The sequence below is a fragment of the Panulirus ornatus genome, chromosome 10 (assembly GCF_036320965.1).
Source record: "Panulirus ornatus isolate Po-2019 chromosome 10, ASM3632096v1, whole genome shotgun sequence".
Classification (NCBI taxonomy): Eukaryota; Metazoa; Arthropoda; class Malacostraca; order Decapoda; family Palinuridae; genus Panulirus; species Panulirus ornatus.
The window spans coordinates 52,490,553-52,512,169 of NC_092233.1; the positions used below are offsets into that span (position 1 = coordinate 52,490,553).

The 21,617-nt window shown below is 39.8% G+C and overlaps 1 protein-coding gene across 1 annotated transcript in view; it reads left to right on the forward strand.

Annotated features, from left to right (window-relative positions):
- The window catches only part of Cadps (calcium-dependent secretion activator 1), a 1,554,015-nt gene that overhangs the window by 1,216,227 nt on the left and 316,171 nt on the right, over positions 1 to 21,617 (forward strand). The window contains exon 19 of the mRNA XM_071665310.1: positions 17,502 to 17,689. Within this exon, the coding sequence (XP_071521411.1) occupies positions 17,502 to 17,689 (188 nt within the window). The remainder of the gene's footprint in view (positions 1 to 17,501; positions 17,690 to 21,617) is intronic.

Sequence of the window (21,617 nt, forward strand, 5' to 3'; positions counted from 1 at the left end):
GTGCCACATTTAAGTACACACACTTTCTTTTAACTCTTCTATCACTGAAGGGTTTAGCATGTAGTACAATAGTTGGGCAGTGGGCACCGATTAGCATGCTTGCTGGGCAGTTGGAGGCAGGAGTCGACTGAGACAAAGGTGATGCCACCCCTCTCCTATGAAAGGATACTTCTTTATTATAAAGTGGGGACAGACTACTTACTTTCATTGCTCCTCTTGCATGGTGTAGTGAGTAGGATTCAGACTTGCATGGGAAAAGCCCAAGTTATCGCTAGGCTGCTGGCCTTCTTTAGGAGATAGGGCTCACCCAAGGAAATCACCTCAGACAGGGGTACCAATCTCAACAGCAAAAAATGGGGAATCATTGCCCTCATCTCCTGAGCCCACTTTCCCTAATCCAGTGGACATGCCAAAGCTGCGGTAAAGGCTGCCAAATGGATGTTGATGGGCAACATGGGTTTTGGACGTGTCTTGCTCAATAGCAAAGCAACTCAGGCAATGCTTCAATATCTCCAACACCCCCGTAAGAGAGGGGGATACATTGCCCACATAGCTGGCAGCACGAAGACAGTTGCAAGATGGTGTCCCGGTGCCTCGGCAACATTATCTGATAAACCGGCCATGGAGAACTGCTCTGCAAAGCAGGGAGTGGTCCATAGCAGAAAGCCAGGCTCTCTTGCAGGGCAGCCTAGCAGGTGACTTCACTACACTGCACCAGCTGTCCATGGGCACCTCTGTCTGCTTGCAGGACATTGCTTCAAAGGTGTGAGACAGGTTGGCCGTGTTAGTGGAGGTGAAACTGCATGGACAATACTCAGAGAAGCTGGACAGCATTAGCTGCCTGTCTTTGCGAAAAAGATGTCACTTACATTCCAGGGTTTTGCTGATCCCCATGACACTCATGGGTCAAGAAGAGTACCCACCAGCTGCGGCTTCACCCCAGTTGTGATGACGCCCAGTCTCAGGTGATGACATCCCCACCATGTGAGACACTGCTCTGTACACTTGCAAGATTATGTTTGTGGTGGCTCCTGTGAAGAGTGAACACATTAATTTGTTATGTCATTTTTGTTCTGCTTGCATGTAAGGGAAGTGTATTGTTGCTGAACAGTGATTTGTGTGTCTAAAGGGTGCAGAAGCAAGGGGGATGGCTGGAAACCCTCCCTTCTTGTATTTCAATTTCTAAAAGAAGAAGCAGAAGGAGCCAGCAGGGATTGCTCATCTTTCTTGAAGGCTTAGACTAGGATGTCTGAATGCTTGTGGATGTAGCCAAGATGAGAAGAGAGGAGAGATAGGTAGTGTTTGAGTAAAGAAACCTGGATATTCTGGATCTGAGTGAAACGAAGCTCAAGGGTAAAGGGGAAGACTGGAAATGTCATAGGAGTGAAGTGAGGTTTAGTGAGAGGACAAGAGCTAAGGAAGTAGTAGCACTACTCCTGGGGGGTGAAATGTGGCAAGGCAGTAGAAGTGCATGGTGTTATAGTTGAATTCATTAAGAAAGGGAGTGATTGTGTTGTTGATTGGTTGGTATGGATATTCAGTTTATGTATGGATTATGGTAAGGTGCCTGAAGATCGGTGGAATGTATGTATAGTGCCATTGCATAAAGGCAAGGGGGACAGAGGTGAGTGTTCAAAGTACAGAAGCGTTAGTTTGTCAAATATACCTAGTAAGTTGTATTGGAGGGTATTGATTGACAGAATATCAGATTTAGGAGGATCGTTGTAGTTCCAGAAGTGGTAGAAGATGCATGGATCAGGTATTTGCTTTAAAGAATGTGTGAGAAATACTTAGAAAAACAGATGGATTCGTATATGGCATTTATGGATCTGGAGAAGGCATATGATAGGGTTGATAGAGATACTTTGGCGAAGATCCTAAGAATATATGGTGTGTGAGGTAAGAGGTGCTAAAAGCAGTGAGAAGTTTTATCAGGGGTGTAAGGCATTTGTACAAGTAGGAAGAGAGGAAAGTAATTGCTTCCCAATGAAGGCTGGTCTGCAGATAGGGTGTGTGATGTCACAATGGTTGTTTGTTTATTGATGGAGTGGTTAGGGAGGTAAATGCAAGTGTTTTGGATAGAGGGCAATTATGCAGTCTGTTGCAGATGAGAGAGCCTAGGAAGTCATTCAGTTATTGTTTACCATTCATACAGCACTAGTGGCTGATTTGGGTGAGAAGCTGCAGAAGTTGGTCACTGAGTTTGGAAGGGTGAGTGAAAGGAGAAACTTGAGAGTAAATGTGAATAAAAGCTAGGTTATTCAGTTCAGCTGGGTTGAAGGACAAGTTAGTCAGGATGTAAGTTTGAATAGAGAAAAATTGGAGGAAATGAAGTGTTTTAGATATCTGGGAGTGGAATTAGCAGCAAATGTAACCATGGAAGCAGAATTAAGTCATGGGGTAGGGGAGGAAGTGAAGGTTCTAGGAGTGATGATAATGTTTGGAAAGAGAGAACCTCATTTTGGAGAGCAGTTATGATTATGTTTGAAGTAATAGTTGTTCCAACAATATTGTATGTTTGCAGGGCATGGGCTACAGATAGGGTTGTGCATAAGAAGGTGGATGTGTTGGAAATGAAATGTTTGAGGACAGTATTTGGTGTAAGGTGGTTTGATTAAGTAGTGGAAGGGCAAGAGAGATGTGTGGTAACAAAGAGTGTAGTTGAGAGAGCACAAGAGAATATGCAGAGAATGAGTGAGTAAAGGTTCATGAAGAGGATATATGTGTCAGAATTGGGGGGAACAAGGTAAAGTGGGAGACCAAATTGGAGGTGGAAAGATGGAGTGAAAAAGACTTTGAGTGATCGGGGCCTGAACATGCAGGAGGGTGAAAGGCGTGCAAGGAATAGAGTGAATTGGAACGATGTGGTATACCGGGGTCGACATGCTGTCAATGGATTGAACCAGGGCATGTGAAGCGTATGGGGTAAACCAAGGAAAGTTCTGTGGGGTCTGGATGTGGAAAGGGAGCTGTGGTTTTGGTGCATTATTACATGACAGCTAGAGACTGTATGTGAACGAAAGTGGCCTTTGTTGTCTTTTCCTAGCGCTACCTCGCGACTTTTGAGGGGAGGGGGTGGTTATATTCATGCGTGGTGGGGTGGCAATGGGAATAAAGGCAGACAGTATGAATTATGTGCATGTGTATATATGTATATGTCTGTGTGTGTATATATATGTATACGTTGAGATGTATAGGTATGTATATTTGCGTGTGTGGATGTGTATGTATATACATGGGTATGTGGATGGGTTGGGACATTCTTTCGCCTGTTTCCTTTCACTACCTCGCTAACGCGGGAGACAGCGACAAAGCTGGGGGAGGAATGAGATGTATTTAGGGAAGCAGTGATAGCTTGCGCAAAAGATGCTCGTGGCATGAGAAGCGTGGGAGGTGGGTTGATTAGAAAGAGTAGTGAGCGGTGGGATGAAGAAGTAAGATTATTAGTGAAAGAGAAGAGAGAGGCATTTGGACGATTTTTGCAGGGAAAAATGCAAATAAGTGGGAGATGTATAAAAGAAAGAGCCAGGAGGTCAAGAGAAAGGTGCAAGAGGTGAAAAAGAGGGCAAATGAGAGTTGGGGTGAGAGAGTATCATTAAATTTTAGGGAGAATAAAAAGATGTTTTGGAAGGAGGTAAATAAAGTGCGTAAGACAAGGGAGCAAATGGGAACATCAGTGAAGGGGGCTAATGGAGAGGTGATAACAAGTAGTGGTGATGTGAGAAGGAGATGGAGTGAGTATTTTGAAGGTTTGTTGAATGTGTTTGATGATATAGTGGCAGATATAGGGTGTTTTGGTCGAAGTGGTGTGCAAAGTGAGAGGGTTAGGGAAAATGATTTGGTGAACAGAGAAGAGGTAGTAAAAGCTTTACGGGAGATGAAAGCCGGCAAGGCAGCAGGTTTGGATGGTATTGCAGTGGAATTTATTAAAAAAAGGGGTGACTTTATTGTTGACTGGTTGGTAAGGTTATTTAATGTATGTATGATTCATGGTGAGATGCCTGAGGATTGGCGGAATGCTTGCATAGTGCCATTGTACAAAGGCAAAGGGGATAAGAGTGAGTGCTCAAATTACAGACGTATAAGTTAGTTGAGTATTCCTGGTAAATTATGTGGGAGGGTATTGATTGAGAGGGTGAAAGCATGTACAGAGCATCAGATTGGGGAAGAGCAGTGTGGTTTCAGAAGTGGTAGAGGATGTGTGGATCAGGTGTTTGCTTTGAAGAATGTATGTGAGAAATACTTAGAAAAGCAAATGGATTTGTATATAGCATTTATGGATCTGGAGAAGGCATATGACAGAATTGATAGAGATGCTCTGTGGAAGGTATTAAGAATATATGATGTGGGAGGCAAGTTGTTAGAAGCAGTGAAAAGTTTTTATTGAGGATGTAAGGCATGTGTACGTGTAGGAAGAGAGGAAAGTGATTAGTTCTCAGTGAATGTAGATTTGCGGCACGGGTGTGTGATGTCTCCATGGTTGTTTAATTTGTTTATGGATAGGGTTGTTAGGGAGGTGAATGCAAAAGTTTTGGAAAGAGGGGCAAGTATGCTGTCTGTTGTGGATGAAAGAGCTCGGGAAGTAAGTCAGTTGTTGTTCGCTGATGATACAGCGCTGGTGGTTGATTCATGTGAGAAACTGCAGAAGCTGGTGACTGAGTTTGGTAAAGTGTATGAAAGAAGAAAGTTAAGAGGAAATGTGAATAAGAGCAAGGCTATTAGGTACAGTAGGGTTGAGGATCAAGTCAATTGGGAGGTAAGTTTGAATAGAGAAAAACTGGAGAAAGTAAAGCGTTTTAGATATCTGGGAGTGGATCTGGCAGTGGATGGAACCATGGAAGTGGAAGTGAATCATGGGGTGGGGTAGGGGACGAAAATTCTGGGAGCCTTGAAGAATGTTTGGAAGTCGAGAACATTATCTCAGAAAGCAAAAATGGGTATGTTTGAGGGAATAGTGGTTCCAACAATGTTGTATGGTTGCGAGGCGTGGACTATGGATAGAGTTGTGCGCAGGAGGGTGGATGTGCTGGAAATGAGATGTTTGAGGACAACATGTTGTGTGAAGTGGTTTGATCAAGTAAGTAATGTAAGGGTAAGAGAGATGTGTGGAAATAAAAAGAGTGTGGTTGAGAGAGCAGAAGAGGGTGTTTTGAAATGGTTTGGTCCCATGGAGAGAATGAGTGAGGAAAGATTGACCAAGAGGATATATGTGTCGGAGGTGGAGGGAACAAGAAGTGGGAGACCAAATTGGAGGTTGAAAGATGGAGTGAAAAAGATTTTGAGTGATCGGGGCCTGAACATGCAGGAGGGTGAAAGGCATGGAAGGAATAGAGTGAATTGGAATGATGTGGTATACCGGGGTCGACGTGCTTGAAATGGATTGAACGAGGGCATGTGAAGCGTCTGGGGTAAACCATGGAAAGTTGTGTGGGGCCTGGATGTGGAAAGGGAGCTGTGGTTTTGGTGCATTATCACATGACAGCTAGAGACTGAGTGTGAACAAATGGGGCCTTTGTTGTCTTTTCCTAGCACTACTTCGCACACATGAGGGGGGAGGGGGGTTGTTATTCCATGTGTGGCGAGGTGGCGATGGGAGTAAATAAAGGCAGACAGTATGAATTATGTACATGTGTATATATGCGAGGCATGGGCTATGGATAGAGTTGTGCGCAGAAGGATAGATGTGCTGGAAATGAGATGTTTGAGGACAATGTGTGGTGTGAGGTGGTTTGATTGAGTAAGTAACGTAAGGGTAAGAGAGATGTGTGGAAATAAAAAGAGCGTGGTTGAGAGAGCAGAAGAGGGTGTTTTGAAATGGTTTGGGCACATGGAGAGAATGAGTGAGGAAAGATTGACCAAGAGGATATATGTGTCGGAGGTGGAGGGAACGAGGAGAAGAGGGAGACCAAATTGGAGGTGGAAAGATGGAGTGAAAAAGATCTTGTGTGATCGGGACCTGAACATGCAGGAGGGTGAAAGGAGGGCAAGGAATAGAGTGAATTGGATCGATGTGGTATACCGGGGTTGACGTGCTGTCAGTGGATTGAATCAAGGCATGTGAAGCGTCTGGGGTAAACCATGGAAAGCTGTGTAGGTATGTATATTTGCGAGTGTGGACGTATGTATATACATGTGTATGGGGGTGGGTTGGGCCATTTCTTTCGTCTGTTTCCTTGCGCTACCTCGCAAACACGGGAGACAGCGACAAAGCCAAAAAAAAAAATAAAAAAAAATGTCTGTGTGTCTATATATATGTATGAGATGTATAGGTATGTATATTTGCGTGGGTGGACGTGTATGTATATACATGTGTATGTGGGTGGTTTGGGCCATTTATTTTGTCTGTATCCTTGCGCTACCTCGCTAACGCGGGAGACAGCGACAAAGCAAAATAAATGAATAAATAAATAAATAAATAGATATATATATATATAAAAAAGATGTTCTGGAAGGAGGTAAATAGGGTGCGTAAGACAAGGGAGCAAATGGGAACTTCAGTGAAGGGCGTAAATGGGGAGGTGATAACAAGTAGCGGTGATGTGAGAAGGAGATGGAATGAGTATTTTGAAGGTTTGTTGAATGTGTCTGATGACAGAGTGGCAGATATAGGGTGTTTTGGTCGAGGTGGTGTGCAAAGTGAGAGGGTTAGGGAAAATGATTTGGTAAACAGAGAAGAGGTAGTAAAAGCTTTGCGGAAGATGAAAGCCGGCAAGGCAGCAGGTTTGGATGGTATTGCAGTGGAATTTATTAAAAAGGGGGGTGACTGTATTGTTGACTGGTTGGTAAGGTTATTTAATGTATGTATGACTCATGGTGAGGTGCCTGAGGATTGGCGGAATGCGTGCATAGTGCCATTGTACAAAGGCAAAGGGGATAAGAGTGAGTGCTCAAATTACAGAGGTATAAGTTTGTTGAGTATTCCTGGTAAATTATATGGGAGGGTATTGATTGAGAGGGTGAAGGCATGTACAGAGCATCAGATTGGGGAAGAGCAGTGCGGTTTCAGAAGTGGTAGAGGATGTGTGGATCAGGTGTTTGCTTTGAAGAATGTATGTGAGAAATACTTAGAAAAGCAAATGGATTTGTATGTAGCATTTATGGATCTGGAGAAGGCATATGATAGAGTTGATAGAGATGCTCTGTGGAAGGTATTAAGAATATATGGTGTGGGAGGCAAGTTGTTAGAAGCAGTGAAAAGTTTTTATCGAGGATGTAAGGCATGTGTACGTGTAGGAAGAGAGGAAAGTGATTGGTTCTCAGTGAATGTAGGTTTGCGGCAGGGGTGTGTGATGTCTCCATGGTTGTTTAATTTGTTTATGGATGGGGTTGTTAGGGAGGTAAATGCAAGAGTCCTGGAAAGAGGGGCAAGTATGAAGTCTGTTGGGGATGAGAGAGCTTGGGAAGTGAGTCAGTTGTTGTTCGCTGATGATACAGCGCTGGTGGCTGATTCATGTGAGAAACTGCAGAAGCTGGTGACTGAGTTTGGTAAAGTGTGTGGAAGAAGAAAGTTAAGAGTAAATGTGAATAAGAGCAAGGTTATTAGGTACAGTAGGGGTGAGGGTCAAGTCAATTGGGAGGTGAGTTTGAATGGAGAAAAACTGGAGGAAGTGAAGTGTTTTAGATATCTGGGAGTGGATCTGTCAGCGGATGGAACCATGGAAGCGGAAGTGGATCATAGGGTGGGGGAGGGGGCGAAAATTTTGGGAGCCTTGAAAAATGTGTGGAAGTCGAGAACATTATCTCGGAAAGCAAAAATGGGTATGTTTGAAGGAATAGTGGTTCCAACAATGTTGTATGGTTGCGAGGCGTGGGCTATGGATAGAGATGTGCGCAGGAGGATGGATGTGCTGGAAATGAGATGTTTGAGGACAATGTGTGGTGTGAGGTGGTTTGAGCGAGTGAGTAACGTAAGGGTAAGAGAGATGTGTGGAAATAAAAAGAGCGTGGTTGAGAGAGCAGAAGAGGGTGTTTTGAAATGGTTTGGGCACATGGAGAGAATGAGTGAGGAAAGATTGACCAAGAGGATATATGTGTCGGAGGTGGAGGGAACGAGGAGAAGAGGGAGACCAAATTGGAGGTGGAAAGATGGAGTGAAAAAGATTTTGTGTGATCGGGGCCTGAACATGCAGGAGGGTGAAAGGAGGGCAAGGAATAGAGTGAATTGGAGCGATGTGGTATACAGGGGTTGACGTGCTGTCAGTGGATTGAATCAAGGCATGTGAAGCGTCTGGGGTAAACCATGGAAAGCTGTGTAGGTATGTATATTTGCGTGTGTGGACGTATGTACATGTGTATGGGGGGGGTTGGGCCATTTCTTTCGTCTGTTTCCTTGCGCTACCTCGCAGACGCGGGAGACAGCGACAAAGTATAAAAAAAAAAAAAAAAAAAAATATATATATATATATATATATATATATATATATATATATATATATATATATATATTATCCCTGGGGATAGGGGAGAAAGAATACTTCCCACGTATTCCCTGCGTGTCGTAGAAGGCGACTAAAAGGGGAGGGAGCAAGGGGCTGGAAATCCTCCCCTCTCAATTTTTTTTAATTTTCCAAAAGAAGTAACAGAGAAGGGGGCCAGGTGAGGATATTCCCTCAATGGCCCAGTCCTCTGTTCTTAACGCTACCTCGCTAACGCGGAAAATGGCGAATAGTTTGAAAAAAATAATATATATATATATATATATATATATATATATATATATATATATATATATATATATATATATATATATATGTGCGTAAGACAAGGGAGCAAATGGGAACTTCAGTGAAGGGCGCAAATGGGGAGGTGATAACAAGTAGTGGTGATGTGAGAAGGAGATGGAGTGAGTATTTTGAAGGTTTGTTGAATGTGTTTGTTGATAGAGTGGCAGATATAGGGTGTTTTGGTCAAGGTGGTGTGCAAAGTGAGAGGGTTAGGGAAAATGATTTGGTAAACAGAGAGGAGGTAGTAAAAGGTTTGCGGAAGATGAAAGCCGGCAAGGCAGCAGATTTGGATGGTATTGCAGTGGAATTTATTAAAAAAGGGGGTGACTGTATTATTGACTGGTTGGTAAGATTATTTAATGTATGTATGACTCATGGTGAGGTGCCTGAGGATTGGCGGAATGCGTGCATAGTGCCATTGTACAAAGGCAAAGGGGATAAGAGTGAGTGCTCAAATTACAGACGTATAAGTTTGTTGAGTATTCCTGGTAAATTATATGGGAGGGTATTGATTGAGAGGGTGAAGGCATGTACAGAGCATCAGATTGGGGAAGAGCAGTGTGGTTTCAGAAGTGGTAGAGGATGTGTGGATCAGGTGTTTGCTTTGAAGAATGTATGTGAGAAATACTTAGAAAAGCAAATGGATTTGTATGTAGCATTCATGGATCTGGAGAAGGCATATGATAGAGTGGATAGAGATGCTCTGTGGAAGGTATTAAGAATATATGGTGTGGGAGGCAAGTTGTTAGAAGCAGTGAAAAGTTTTTATCGAGGATGTAAGGCATGTGTACGTGTAGGAAGAGAGGAAAGTGATTGGTTCTCAGTGAATGTAGGTTTGCGGCAGGGGTGTGTGATGTCTCCATGGTTGTTTAATTTGTTTATGGATGGTGTTGTTAGGGAGGTGAATGCAAGAGTTTTGGAAAGAGGGGCAAGTATGCAGTCTGTTGGTGATGAGAGAGCTTGGGAAGTGAGTCAGTTGTTGTTCGCTGATGATACAGCACTGGTGGCTGATTCATTTGAGAAACTGCAGAAGCTGGTGACTGAGTTTGGTAAAGTGTGTGAAAGAAGAAAGTTAAGAGTAAATGTGAATAAGAGCAAGGTTATTAGGTACAGTAGGGTTGAGGATCAAGTCAATTGGGAGGTAAGTTTGAATGGAGAAAAACTGGAGGAAGTAAAGTGTTTTAGATATCTGGGAGTGGATCTGGCAGTGCATGGAACCATGGAAGCGGAAGTGGATCATAGGGTGGGGGAGGGGGCGAAAATTCTGGGAGCCTTGAAGAATGTGTGGAAGTCGAGAACATTTTCTCGGAAAGCAAAAATGGGTATGTTTGATGGAATAGTTGTTCCAACAGTGTTGTTTGGTTGCGAGGCGTGGGCTATGGATAGAGTTGTGCGCAGGAGGATGGATGTGCTGGAAATGAGATTTTTGAGGACAATGTGTGGTGTGAGGTGGTTTGATTGAGTAAGTAACGTAAGGGTAAGAGAGATGTGTGGAAATAAAAAGAGCGTGGTTGAGAGAGCAGAAGAGGGTGTTTTGAAATGGTTTGGGCACATGGAGAGAATGAGTGAGGAAAGATTGACCAAGAGGATATATGTGTCGGAGGTGGAGGGAACGAGGAGAAGAGGGAGACCAAATTGGAGGTGGAAAGATGGAGTGAAAAATATTTTGTGTGATCAGGGCCTGAACATGCAGGAGGGTGAAAGGAGGGCAAGGAATAGAGTGAATTGGAGCGATGTGGTATACCGGGGTTGACGTGCTGTCAGTGGATTGAATCAGGGCATGTGAAGCGTCTTGGGTAAACCATGGAAAGCTGTGTAGGTATGTATATTTGCGTGTGTGGACGTATGTATATACATATGTATGGGGGTGGGTTGGGCCATTTCTTTCGTCTGTTTCCTTGCGCTACCTCGCAAACGCGGGAGACAGCGACAAAGCAAAAAAAAAAAGAAAAAAAAAATATATATATTTATATATATATATATATATATATATATATATATATATATATATATATATATATATATATACATATCCCTGGGGATAGGATAGAAAGAATACTTCCCATGTATTCCCTGCATGTTGTAGAAGGCGACTAAAAGGGGAGGGAGCAGGTGGCTGGAAATATTCCCCTCCCGTTTTTTTTTTAATTTTCCAAAAGAAGTAACAGAGAATGGGGCCAGGTGAGGATATTCCCTCAGAGGCCCAGTCCTCTGTTCCTAACGCAACCTTGCTAATGCAGGAAATGGCGAATAGTATGAAAGAAAAGAAAGATATATATATATATATATATATATATATATATATATATATATATATATATATATATATATATATATATATATATATACATATTATGCATAATGAATGTTTTTCGCATTAGCAAGGTAGTACCTGGATATAGGCTAAGAATGGCCACTCCACTCGTATACATGTTTATATACATAAACGCCCATATACTAACGGGTACATACATATACTTATTTACATATGCATACATTTCCTTGCACATACACAGATTTATACACATATGCATATTCACACTTGTTTTCCTTTGTCCATTCCTATTCCTACCCCACTCCATAGGAAACAGCATCGCTGCCCCCTCTTCAGTGAGGTAACAATAGAAAAACTGACAAAAAAGGCCACATTCATTCACACTCAGTCTCTAGATATCATGTATAATGCACCGAAACCACTGTTCCCTATCCACATCCCGGCCCCATAGACCTTTACATGGTTTACCCTAGATGCTTCAAATGCAGTTTTATTTAACATGTTTTTTTTCTGTACGTGTGGCAAGACATGTTTCATGGAGACAATCAACCTCGTCAGATGCTAGTGCTTAACAAAGTTATTTAAATCCCAACATCACACTTGGTTCCCACCATCGAACACCACTCTTTTTGGGTGAAGCATTGTCTGCTATGTCTGGTCTTAACCCTTGGAAGGGAGAATGATTCAGGGTAGTCAGGTAGCGGGGAATGACCTGGGTAGCTGGGTGTCATGAACAACATTTTTTATGTTTCGTTTTTAGGTAATTTTCTTATAATGATTTGATTAACAATGTTATGGGCTTTGAAATTGCCTGGGGACAAATTCTTAGTATTAGCAATAAGGACAGATTCAGTGACATTATGTGTAGCATAATAAGCAGAGGGGTACGAAATAATGGGATTTTCAAGATCTATGGGGTGATCATTTTCATGACAGTGTTTAGAGGTTGCATTTTTGTGGTTATCCCTACATACTGAGATGTTACTGCCATCACCATTTAGTATGTAGGGATGACCACAAAAATTTGGTCACTAAACAATGATGTGAGAGACAGACAGACAGAGAGAGATATCATTGGACTGCTTTTTTTGAGATTACATCATGAGTGAAAAGTCACCTTTTGCGAGGCTTTGATATCCTTGTTTAATGGAACAGAGCACAGTCTTATCAGAGAACTTCTCGTTGCAATGGTGTAATTTGACAAATTAACTATTTGTACTATACGGATGGGATTTACACTCATGGGGTTCTCTCTCTTAAACTCTTTTGGTTGTCGTATAACTTCTTGAATTTCTGTGTGCTATCTGCATTTATTTTCGTTCATCCACCACTCTTTTGCTGTAAAGGTATTTGGTTAATTTTGACAACAATGCCAAAAGCAGCTAAACTTAGCTATGGGTTCAGAGACATCTACTTTCTCCTCTTAAAGACTGATATAAAAGTCTAATTTTTCATCCTCTTTTATAATTCTTGTGAAATATTTTCTGGTAATTACAAATAGTGATTCTGACAGCATTGCCTCTAAACATGAAACATAGAAAAGAAGGTGTTATGTTATAGTAGTAAACTGTATCATCAGTTAGCCACCTTGATAGTACCAACTGAGCACTTACAGTAAATTAAGGGAGTTTAAATACTGTGCTTGAATGATTTACTTCAAAAGTCTGTTTCTGAATGTTGGATTTTTAAGGTTCATACCTTCTAAAATTAACAATATTCAGTGATATATCAGTGATGGAACTTGAAAGTTTACATTGAAACAACAGATTTACGTATGTCTTAAGAAAGGCAATTGCGTAACAGACATTGCTAATTTCACAGCTGGAGGGTGTTGGTGAAGAGAGTGCTTGGAGGGATAAACTGTTTGAAGGTTGAGTTTGTTAGGTAGAAGTGTATCTGGAAGGTGAGAGTGTGTTGCTGAGGGAAGGCATGTTCCTTGCCTTCAGTGCCTGAGTGTTAGATTGTATGAAACAGATCAGCATGCATTCATGGTAGATTGTGCATTGAAATAAAGAAATTGATGTAATTTTCTTATACAAGTACACCACCGATTTTCCGGCACCCTTGGTTCCAAATCCTTGCTGAATTAACCATTTTGCCGGACCAACCATGGTCATGTAATAATGATTCATCAACACACCTCTAACCCACTGATTATATATGTCTAAAGTATACCATGGACTGCTAGAAATTTAAATTAAGCAATTAAATGTTTGAGCACCTTAAGATGGTATGTCTGTCCTTAGATTGTTTGAATCCTATGCGGTGTTCTTGTCTTCTGTTGTTAGTGTTTTCCTAGGTGTGCATCGCTAGAATAATGCAGTTTCATCTGAATTATACACATGCTTAGGACTGAGGTGCTCGTCAGCTATGAGTTTCACAAATTCGTCCACCTACTCAGCAGCTCCTTTGTGGTTTGCAGACTGCTTTTCTCCACACACTTTATTCATGAAAATTCCATGATGCTTCTTGAATCTTTGAAGCCATTCTTCACTATAGTCATGCTCATGTTGTAATTTAAGTTCTCTATGGAACAACTTAGCCTGGTCCATTATCACGCTACCTGACAAGTCTACTCCATCTCTCTGATGGTGTCAAAACCATCCCATCATCACTTGATCGTGCTCAGTACTCTTACAATCTTTCATAGTTTTTATAATGGTCATTTGCTTCTTGGAATTGCTGTCTCCCTAAAATTTCAATATTTTCTCCCTTTGCTTATATATATCATAAACAGTTGATGAACCAATACTGTTGATGTCACACAGCTCACGCACTGAAACACCATGGTCCATTCTTTTCAACAGTTCTACTTTATCTTGGATCCATATGGACTGGTGTTTACATATGAAACCACAACTAACACTCTCATATGTCTTAGTTAGGGTTAAATTTAAGCAAAATAAGCTAAGAATCTCTCAGACTTGTGGTATCATCACCAACAAGTGCAGTGTAAAGAATGTAAATAAGTGTGCCCTGCACACAACGCCGTCTGTGGCCACCCAGTAAACTAGTCTGGTGGCTGCGGTAATTTCAGGTTCCCTCACATAATTTTGTCCGGACTAAATGAGGTGCCGAACCAGCAGTTACCGGAAATTCGGTGGTGTACCTGTACTAGCAATTATCTTTATACATTCTGCTCATCATGTTAAGATTTCTAGATATACACATATCTCCTTACCTTGTTGAAAATGGGGAAGAGATGTCAGATGTGCATGGCACAGAATGTTAAAGGTCGGAATATACAGGTACTCTTCCCTTGGTAACTGGGATGATGGGTTAGAAAACTGGTAGACTTACACTTTTCTTTTATGTTAAGATAGCATCCAGTGTATGTTTTTCTTTAGAAAGATTTTTATATCTGATACACATTCACTATACCTTATTCAGATATAAAAGATCTCTTCTCTAGAACCCCAGTGAGATCCTCACATATTTAACACACTGATATATTGAAAGTATTTCATGAGTGTTCTTGTTGTTGTCATCATCATCATCATCATCATCATCATCATCATCATCATTCTCTTTCACTTCATCTTCCTCAGGGTTCATAACCATGCATATGATCTCTCCATCATAGCTACAAAATAGACCTGTGTATCCTTCCCCATCATCATTCTCTTTCACTTCATCTTCCTCAGGGTTCATAACCATGCATATGATCTCTCCATCATAGCTACAAAATAGACCTGTGTATCCTTCCCCCCCATACCATGCATATGATCTCTCCATCATAGCTACAAAATAGACCTGTGTATCCTTCCCCCCATCATATTCATTCTTCTTATCACTGAACCACAAGGGTGGATATAAGTTTTACAACCCATTCTTCTGTGTGTCTACAGTTACCTTGTCCCATGCTCTATCAGTAGTACATATGACATCCTTAAAGATGAAATTCTTTTTAGATGCATCCACTCCAAAACTTCTGCTCCATGCATGTATCATTCTTCTCATGAACTGTGCTCTGTATGGGTACTTCGTAGGATACAGAATACTTTGATCTATTGGTTGGATTAAAGACTTGCAGTTTGGTGATAGATAAACACCAAAAACAAATTATCTTAAATCAAAAGGTGTGCATCAGGGTGTGGAGAACAGTCATTCAAGAACTAAGAGGATTTTGCCATCTCGATTAAGACTAGGAAATACAATAGGCATGAGTGTCTTTTCTAAAATGGTCTTGAAATCACTCCAAAGATATATGTGTTGTTATCTTTCTCCCCTATCCCTGGGGATAGGGGAGAAAGAATACTTCCCACGTATTCCCTGCGTGTCGTAGAAGGCGACTAAAAGGGAAGGGAGCGGGGGCTGGAAATCCTCCCCTCTCATTTTTTAATTTTCCAAAAGAAGGAACAGAGAAGGGGACCAGGTGAGGATATTCCCTCAGAGGCTCAGTCCTCTGTTCTTAACGCTACCTCGCTAATGCGGGAAATGGCGAATAGTATGAAAGAAAGAAAAGATCTATTTATTGGCTCTGAAATGTACAGTTAATATTGTAACACCTTTAAAAGCATAAGGACGAGGTATCTATCTCTATCTATCAATACTTCTGTTTACCATTCCATTTGGAAACCTCCTCAATGGAGTGGCCTTGGCAGAAGAGTCTCTATAACTGTTGAAATCCATTGATGTCTCTCAGCCTTTGGTGCTTCCCCCTTAACAGGCCACCAGCAGAGGGCAACTCTAGCACAGTATTGTTATGTATTATGTGTGATAAGGAGAAATTATGTATTTATGAATAGGATGCCAGCAGTCTATATATGGATGAGTCAGAAAGAAAAGACAGCAACTTAGGTCAAAGTAGTGTAACTTGACAACCATTAAAGTGCTGGCTCACTATGAAGCTGTCACTAACTTTCCCAATACTCAGACGGGTAGTACTGGTAATATACTACTGGTAATATACCTCCCTGGTTGGTGGCTACCTACCAACTACTACCTATTTTTTTTTCAGTTACAAGCAGTTTGACTTTGTTTCCCTGATGCATTTCAGCAGGCAAGAATGGTTACCCTTTTCTTAGAATCTTCAATGCCATGTGGTGCCACCTCATCTGCACTTGTTGATATTTTCGTAAGAGTGCCTTGCCAAACCAGTTCAGTTTCATCTGCATGAAGAATTTGGTTGGCAGTCAAATTCTTCACAGTAACTAATTGTGCAAATTCATTAACATTATGTCCAATTGCCTCATGGTCAGCTGACAGTTTTCTTCACGTCTTTAACTCAAGAATACCATGGTGCAATTTAGATGTAGCCAACCAACCTTTGGGACATGCATATATTTGTTCAGTGTTCATTTCTTGATGATAGTGCTTGGCTTGCTCATTTATGACCTGGCCAGGCACCATTACTTACTTGCTCCTCCATTGACAAAGCCATTTATACAGAATCTCATACAGAACCTCATCCACATCAGTGTTCTTTGCTGTATGATGAGTTATGTACTTAGTCAAACTCTGATACATCACTGTCTGCAAAAAGTCTCTGTGATTTAGCCTTACTCTTCCTCAGTTCATGAAATATAGAAGCTCTTGCCTAATAGTCTTCATTGGTTTCCCTTCTTTAGACTTGTTTTTCCAGTCCTTTCAATAATTCCACCTTTTGTGCAACAGTTTGTGAATTGTTTATGTTTTCCAGGAAGAGCACTCTTTAAGTCATTTACTGGTCTTTTTGATGACATTTTGATAATTAAGAATAATATCAGTCAGAGATCTCATGTCAGCTCCTGGTATTTGATTAGCTTCATGTAATCACAATGACCATCATGCCAAAACAAAAGATGGGAAAATACAAAAATCTCTTTAGCACTTCTTAGAAAATGAGTTCAAATGAAAAAATAGTCTGGAAGACCAAAAAATTAGTATTTTTGAAGTAGCTGGATATGTAATTTAAAACCTATACTGTTTCCCTAAAACAAAATCAAATGAAATGAATGATCAGAAACACCAAAACTCCTTAGGTTTTCTAGAAAATTTCTTAATTTTCACTAATAAGTATTTTTTACTGATTTTTTTTTTTTTTTAGTCAAACAGTGTTCCATTCAACATTTTGTGATAAAGGAAATGTTTTCATTTTATGTTTTAGTTCATAATAATCGGTGAAAGAATGAAAATATTGTTAGGCACTGTAAATTTATATGAATCAATGATTTGATGATGATATTCTGATGGTAGGGGCCCCACATCTCTTGAATTTGGTTCTATATGTATCTATAGAAACACTGGTTTAGTATGTGGGAGGGAGTTGTGTGTGAAGACCATAGGTTAGGATGGAAGAGCAAAAGTAAGTGTACACCTGAAGAGGATGCAAATCTGAAAAAAATACTTTGATCAAATTAATGAAAACATACAATTTTAGGCAGGGAAATATGTTACTGATGATATATTGTGCTTAACATAAAGCATCATTTAAGTTTTGTGATACTGATACATTGGGTTTCAGTACCCTATGTACTAACTATTGAAATATGGTAATAAAACATTTTCATATTTACCCGTAGGGATGGTTCAGTCCTGGTCAGATTTTTGTACTTGATGAGTACCAGGCTCGCTATGGTGTCCGGGGCTGTTACAGACATCTTTGTTATCTGGAAGACCTTCTTGACCGAGCAGAGAAGGGCCAGATGATTGACCCAACCCTCATCCACTATTCCTTTGCCTTCTGTGCCTCCCACGTTCATGGAAACAGGCAAGTTAACAATTTTTCTTGATTACAAGAGTTTTAATGATTAGGTAACATGAAATTAATGCAGGCCAAGGCTTTGGTTGATGAACGCAATGTTATATTGGGCGTTTTTGATTTTTAGGAAATAAATGGAAAGACTGAGGTGAATATCATCTTACTATCTCTCACTTAGATTTGATGGTGTTGAAAGTTTAGCTGTACATAGAAATTTAGAAGTATCATTTTTGAATACTGTACTTCAGATTTTATGGGTACTGTATTTAGACTAATCTGATAATTTTCTTTAATTTTTCATAGTTTTTCTTTGGTATTCAAGTGAATGATGATATAACCTGTACATTATAAATGGCTAATTAACTTAATATGCTTCTAATTTTGTATCTCTGATTTATATACCCAATAAGTAATGAATTTCATCTGTTTCCTTGGTTGCTGATGATTGTACCAGTGTGCTAAGTAACAACTGTCAGGGCTTTCCAACATTTGCTATGAGTGTTAAAGATCTCCCATTTGAAGGTGACAATATGAAATTTTTCTTTCTGTACTAGATACTGTATGGGATTTTGTAACTCTCTGTCTACAAAATTGATTTATAGGTGTAACATGTTCATAATAGATTAGTTCATTTATTGTGACATGTACATTACAAGGATAATATTTTTGAGCAACAGGCAATTTCTGCCTGATTGCTCTCCTATGTATTGCACACACCCAACCCAGGTGTTCATCCTCCCCTTGGAGCTGGTCAGTAAATAAGTACTTAGAGCAGGCAGGAGTGTATATGTGTGTAAGTGTGTGTGTGTGTGTGTGTGTGTTTATATGGAAGTAAAGACATTGTTCATATATAGAAGGCTAAGAGACGTGGCAACACAAGTGTAAAACTTTCTCCCTTTAACACACAAAAGCTCCAGGAACACCATCTACAATGGTGGACAAGATTGCCTTGATTTACCAAGAGATTTGGAGGGTCTGTAGCCTCCCAAGCCTGTTTTTTACAAGGAAGTTGTGTGTGTGTGTGTGTGTGTGTGTGTGTGTGTGTGTGTGAGGGGGGGTTGCAGTAGAATGGATGGTGAAGAAGCCTCTGAATGAGCCATCTCTTGTATATATCATTTCACTAAGGCAAATTGAGGTGTAGAATAGGAGTGGGATCAGGAAGATTTGAAAATTGAAATTGAAGATTCATAATTGCTGTCAGAGTCAGCAAACTATGATTTTATAAATCTTATGTAAAGAATGAGGAACCAAAAGGAAGTGAGAATAATTGAAATGATATGAGTAAAGATGTCTTATGAACAAAAATTTTAGAGTAACAGTGAATGAGAAATAAAATTTTGTATCACTTACAAACATCATCCCCAACTGATGTGCCAGCCATCTAGCTTTTATTGTTGTTATTATTATTATTATTATTATTATCATTTTTTTTTGATGAATAACATTTTGAACCAATAGGTTAACTGTTGTTCTTACAAAATTGGGGAACAGATATTGAATGTACTAGGAAATCATGAGGCCATAAGCTAAGGGAAGGAGAGTTATACCAACCAGGTAATCAGAGAAAGGTACAGCCTGTTTTTCAGCCCCATAACAATTAACCAAGTCTTCCTGTCCAGTTCTCAGAATTTATGTTGTTAAAGTGTTTTTAAGTATACTAACCTTACAATTTCAAAGATATTCATAAGGCCATGATAGAAATTTCTTTCGAAGTATATTTTGTCCACTACTCTCATTTTGATAACATTTAAGTGTTTCATAGATGTTACAGCACACAGTAAAAAGTGAGAGTAAGACCTGAGCATCAAGTGATTTGCCACTCTGCATATTTTATTTCTTATTTTGCATACGCTGAAAAATTTATTACTGGTTATGTTTTGTCTTACTTGATAAATCTTTTTTCATCCTAATCATTATGCTTTATTGATATTTTCATAACAGCAAAACTATAAAAGTTTGTAAAATTACCAGTTGCACCAATCAGACACAGTGCCATCAAGATCAGGCAGGCACTGACAATACTGCCTCCACTTTTCCTAGGAAAGTTTCATATGCCTATTTTCGTCAACTGTCAGTGCTGAAAGAGTTAGTATGGATGAGAGCACTCTCCACATGACCTGAAGACAAATCTTCATCATCAAATAATTTAGGATCATCTTTTGCCTGGTCCTCTAGATCTAGCCTAGAGCTGCTCAATTTTCTTCCAAGAAAAGTCACAAAATTATGTTGTCATTTATGCAGGTGGAGGTCGACTGACTGGGGAGATATTATCATGCACTGCCACCTCAGCCACCACCCAGGCTCAAGTGTGCAGTCTTGAAATAGAGGCATGAATATCAGTGTATAATTATCTGTCAAGAATGTCTCTTACCTTGTGTTAATATCCATCTAGAGGCATTAATAAGATAAGTACACAGATATTCCAAGCAAGGAAAGAATTTTTGTAAGTTGAAGAGTAAATAGAAATAGATATAGACATGGGGAAATGCCAAAATCAAACAGTTGTTACTAGCTCCATAATAAGGGGATTAGGAATGAGGAATATGTAGGTTTCACAAAGGTTGAAGGACAGTTCATCTGAGACCGCAAGGTGAGAATAATTAGTTAAAAAACAGGATCAGATGTTATCACAGTTGAAGGAGGAATAAAGAAAGTTAGGGAGCAAATAACAGAACGTGAAAGGTCTCATTAGATGAGAGAGAAACATAGGGAATTAAGGAATATAGTCACTGGGCATGAACAAAGGCACCTTACTTTAAGGGATGGAGAAGGGGATACACTATCATTCTAGATCTTTTCTTCACCCACAGTAACATGGATAATGAGAATACCACACATGATGGACATTTTAGAAAAAAATGATCATATAATGCTGTACGTTAATTATGTATCCTTATGTATGTCTCTTTTTAATCAAGGAAAAGAAGGTGAAATGAATGAAAAGTAAAAAAGGTCATGTGTCGTATAGGCTGAGCCTTAAGAGAAAATGCATGATTTAAACACTGGGACAGAGACTTGGGTATAGTGAAATACTCAGAAAATTAAGTAAAGCTGTTGAAAGAATTCTATACACAGTTAGAAACAGAAGAGTTGAGTTAATTTATGGTCCAGTGAATGATAAATTTAGAAAACTGTGATGCATACAGGATCAGTGCTTGTTATCTTAAAGGGAGATTTTAGAAAAAATTATTAGCATAAAAGTTGATGAATTAACATTGAGGGACTTCACAGAAAAGTATGTGATAGCAAAGTTAGGGAGATTAGTAAAGGTGGAGGTTGATAGACATAAATCACTGATGACTTTTGGAATGAAAGAGGATCATATTTCAGAAAAAGCGAAAAGGATGACAAAAAGGGAATGCTGATTAATATATTACTGTTCCAAGAGGTTATAGAAATTGCAGATGTAGTTTCTGTAATAAAAGAAAGAGTTGAAGGGTATAATCAAGCTTTGAGGATTGATTAATTATGGTTTTATTCAGTTTGGAGAAATCTAGCCAGGAGATACTTGAGCTAGGTATGATTGAATTCAGTAGAGTATTTCCTTGATTTTGGAGTTATGTAGACAAAACTAATTAAAGAGACCTCACCTGTACTGTCTAAAGATATATATAATAGCAAGGAGGGACAGAGAAGACAAAGGAGGAGGATTGGTCTTCGTAATAAGAGGTAGATTTAGGTTTTAAGAAATATTGGTAGCTGGCCAATCCAAATGATATATGATACGAAAAATAACTGTAGGAAAGAAGTGCATATTGATGTTGGTCATATATAATCCTCCAAAGATTATTAATGAACTAGAGTATATACAATAAAAGCAATTAAGGAGAAATTATGATGGTACTTGAATTAGCAAAACATGCACTCCTTAGAGATGATTAAGTATAAATGTTAAAGGATTTCAATTTTGGAGACTGACTTTGGAAATTTGGAATCT